Raw genomic sequence first — 4,228 nt, 5'->3', positions numbered from 1 at the left:
TACAAAGTTTCATAACTCTTCAATACCTACAACTTTCATGTTGGTGGTTTTTTCTTGAGGTTGTTTTCAAAATTCAAATTTTAAATTTTTTACATTCAGACATAGTTTTCGTTGATAATATGACTTCAAATGAAAAAGTTGTCAACTACAAACTTCTATAACTTTTCAAGATCTACAAAGTTTATTTTGGTTGTTTGATCATTTGTTCATCTCACATGATAGTTCTAACAATATGCACAAATTGTATACATATCTCTCGTAGTTCCATAAACTACGAGAGAGATATAGGTTTTATGAACAAATTTATTTTTAGTTTGTCATATGAAGAAATGTTCAAAATATAAAATGTACATCGTGATGAGTTATACAAATTTGTAGTTGAAAACTTTTTCATTTGAATTAATTTACTGCTTTAAAATGTGATTTTTAAATTGTCTTTGTCTAGTGTTGGAAAAAAGCACTCGGCAAAGAGCTCTTTGCCGAGCGTTATATTTTTGACACTCGGCAAAGAAGCTCTTTGTCGAGTGTCAAAAAAAACACTCGGCAAAGAGCTTCTTCGCCGAGTGTTTTATTTTACCGATAGTTTTTTGTGTGGCACTCGGCAAAGAGCTTCTTTGCCGAGTGCCCGAAAAAACACTCGACAAAGTATTTGGTACTCGACAAAGAGAGAAATTCTGGTAGTGTCTGCCTTGTCGGCTCTCTACTGGTTGTACAACTACTAATGCTACTACAGGCTGAACACAGGATAATTAGGTCACAGCACCACCACATACCATTCAGTTATTTTACTCTAAGTCTTCTACTCCACGTTTAGCAAAGGCTTTTTTTATGTATCTCCTTGTTAATTGAATTGTTAACTTTGTTTATTTTTCTTTTAAACATAGATGGATTAAGGATCTTTAACAGATGTTTTTTGTTATTTTCTCGAGATCTAAATGTTCATTGACCAAATTTGTCACTGTGTATGCAACTATGTTTTTGTATATCACTGAAACTACCTATAAAATTATCATTGTGTATCAGTGTATGCAGTTGGCTTGATGTGGGACAATAAGCTAAACCCACAGGTTTTCCATGGGTTTCCACCCAATTACGGGTTGGTTTGGGATCAATAATGTTATTGGATGGGTTGGGTTTAACTTCCTTCTAGTATTTTTGGTTGGGTGTGGGATGGATATCAAAGTAATTAGATTTGGGTATGGGTGAGAGTGGATTGGATTTTTTGCCATTAGCAGGCCTAAGCAGAATCAGGAAGGAAAACGAACACCATCCAAGCGTCCACAATGTTAGGAGTCATTCCTTCACCGTTCTGCAATTACAACGCTCCATCCAAATTCTCGCTGCCAAAGCACCAAATTTCCCCGCTTCAAACAGTTTCCTAGACTAAACTCACCGATGCATGAAAGGGTAGCAGGTCAGATGTTAAACCGTCACATGAACAAGTTTCTGCAACAGGGGTTGGCCTGTTTGCCCATCACGATCCATTTTACTCCGGGCCCTGCCAACAGGTGAGAAACTTAGCCGCCTCCGATACTACTAATCTTTTGTTATGCACAATAACTCTCATCTAGCCTGTATAAATACACAAGAACAATGGCTTGTACTGTTGTACAGTTCCGCAGTTTGCGCAGAGAAAACAAACTGCCGCATTCCAGATCAGTCACAGCCTCGGCCCTCAAGTCACTGAAAGTAATTCATCATTGAGCCTGGGGATCTACACCAATAGCACCGAACCTTGCACCAGCACCAATCCCAGCATTAGGTGGCTGTGCCACCACAACATTGTCATCAGCAAATAACGCCTTGATGGAGGACGGTGTCTTCAGGGGGCGACGCCCAGTCATACGTGGGTATACATCTTCCAGGAAGTAGTACATATGTCCAGCAATGTATCATAAAAACTCGCTGTTGAGACCGACCTTAAAAAAGCGTTTTGCAGACATACACCTAGGCCTATGTCAACCAAATTGTTCCATCATAGTACTACCAGCAATTCGGTGGAAGTTGAACGCATGTCTGTAAAGACGGAAGCCTTGTGCATTTTGCAGACTGGGAAACATGTTCTATGGTTTCATCTGAGATTCAGATTGTTCAGTACTACTACTACAAATTCGGTTGCTCTCCGGTCCCCCCACCGAAAAGCAATGAAACCTGTGAGGCAGTAGACATCATGCGGGGCACATGCAGGCATGCCTGTCACATTCCCACTTCAGCCCCAACGGTTTCTCAGATCGCGCACCACCAGCATGCCCTCCGGCGCCGCGGTGGGTCCGGGGACCACGGAGTGCCCAGCGAGCTCCGGCAGATCCACCTGGATGGTCTTCCGGGTGGTGAGGTTAAGCAGCGTGCGGCGCGTGGGCGTGGGCGTCGCCTCATCAGCCTCCTCCTTCTCCTCCGTCAGCAGGATCCACCGGCGAGGGTGGAAGCTGTGGTCGATGACGCGTGCGCCCAACTCACGGGGCTTCCTGATGCCGCTGCCGTCCATCCACAGCTTGCACACCAGGCGGAACCGCACGAAGTCGGAGCGTGCGGCGCGGCGGTCGCGCTCCATCTGCCCGAGTGCGGCGGGTGCGCGGGATTGTTGGGGACACCCGATTCGCGGAAGGACTGGCAGGGGGCGAGCGTGGTAGGCTGAGCTTGGAGGGCGGGCAGGCGGAGGGCGGGCGGGGGTGGTGTACGCTCTGTGGCACGCGGCCGTGCGGTGCGGGAGGCCGTTGTGGGGCGGGATTTCGCTGGCGCGTGCGGGTAGGGAGCGGGGGCAGTCTACACTGCCCCCTTAATAGTTAGTACAGATCTCTGCTACTCCATAAGTCTCTAAGGAGGGCGTCCACCGTGCGGCCGTGCCCCCGCTCCCGCGATCCTCGCCCCATCCCGCATCTCCCCTTCCTTCGTTGTCGCGATGCTCTGCCCCAGCTCGCGTCCGCCGCCGCGTCACCCCCGCCTCCCCACGCTCAGCCCCTCCGCCCCCCTGCCCGCGCGTCCCCTCCCCCTCCCTTGCAGCCCCTGCCCCCTCACGCTAGCCTCCGCTGCCCACCCCCACCGGAAATCCCATCCCGCCTCTTCTAAATCTCGTGGCGGATCCATAGATCAAGCAAGGAGATATGCAGATCGACCGGTTGGTGAAGGATCCGGGCGGTGGCAGACTGGGCGTGGCCTGCAGCGGAGACGGGGAGGAGCTCCTTCACTGCTGTGCGGATGAGCGCTCCCCCTCGCGTGGTAAACCCTAACCGACTCACACACCTCTTCTCTCACCCCGCGTGGTGGCCCGTCGTCCCCCTCCCACCCTCCTCCCCCGCCTGCCGGCGTCCCATTCTTCTCCCCGTGTGGCGGCCCGCGCCCGCACGAGATCTAGATTGACGCCGAGGGCACCTGACCACCAGCAAGCATGAGGCAGAGGAGGAGCATGGCGGCGCCACTACACTCTAATCCGCTGGCTACCCTATCAGGAGAGAGAGGGGGGGAGAGAAGGCACCATTCGTGGGATGTGTTCGCTGAGATGTGTTCCCTGGCCGCAATTCGTGGGATGTCCCACCCGCACCGGGCGCTGGCCGAGCACCACGACGCCAGGTCCAGGGCCTCCACCACCACCACATCGTCCTCGTCCTCCTCCGCCCGCTGCGACGACGACCCCGACCCGCCGCCGAGGTCGCTCAGGGACCCGCCCTACACGCTGGGCCCCAAGATCTTCGACTGGGACGAGCAGCCCGCCGCCACCTGGAGACGCCGCCCTTCCTCAACGACATCAAGCCACGGGTGCTGCTCGTCACAACTATTTATGTTGTTTCTGGCCCCATTTTATCACTTTAACAGCTCAAACTTTAAAGCAATCACTTAAAGTGGTTACTTTATGTTCTTGTGCAGGTTCTTGACAAATACCAGCTTCATGAAGCTGTCCAGGAGAAAGAACGAGGAGTAGAGTCGCTTGGTAGGACTCCTTGCTACAAAGGTACTTTGTTTTCTAGAACCCATAGCAAATCAAGGAATTCTGGACAAATTTTTCTATTGGCAGACACACACTGAATATAACATTCTATACATAGTATGGGAAAAGCTTTAGAAGTCAACCTATATAGGATCCGACAAGGGGAGGCATGACTTGGTTATTAAAAGAATATGAAAAAACACTAGCTACCCCTTCGTAAGCTTTTCCCGTTGCTACTTTGCAGTAATTACTAAGGCAATTACTACATGAACAATGGATAAATCATACCTAGAAAAATAATAGCAT

At 50.0% G+C, this 4,228-nt stretch overlaps 1 protein-coding gene across 1 annotated transcript; it reads right to left on the bottom strand.

Annotated features, from left to right (window-relative positions):
- Positions 1 to 2,051: 2,051 nt before the first annotated feature.
- Positions 2,052 to 2,790, bottom strand: LOC100275867 (F-box domain containing protein-like). Its single transcript, NM_001149836.2, has one exon. It carries the CDS (start codon positions 2,549 to 2,551, stop codon positions 2,210 to 2,212), a length of 342 nt encoding a protein of 113 aa, NP_001143308.1. The 5' UTR covers positions 2,552 to 2,790; the 3' UTR covers positions 2,052 to 2,209.
- Positions 2,791 to 4,228: the final 1,438 nt, after the last annotated feature.

This window comes from Zea mays, chromosome 1 (genome assembly GCF_902167145.1).
Source record: "Zea mays cultivar B73 chromosome 1, Zm-B73-REFERENCE-NAM-5.0, whole genome shotgun sequence".
NCBI classification, from domain to species: domain Eukaryota; kingdom Viridiplantae; phylum Streptophyta; class Magnoliopsida; order Poales; family Poaceae; genus Zea; species Zea mays.
This window is presented reverse-complemented; position numbering and strand designations above follow the sequence as displayed.

What these genes read in the sequence shown, in the direction of transcription:
- LOC100275867 (NM_001149836.2), bottom strand. Translation starts at nt 2,551, where the DNA reads ATGGAGCGCGACCGCCGCGCCGCACGCTCCGACTTCGTGCGGTTCCGC.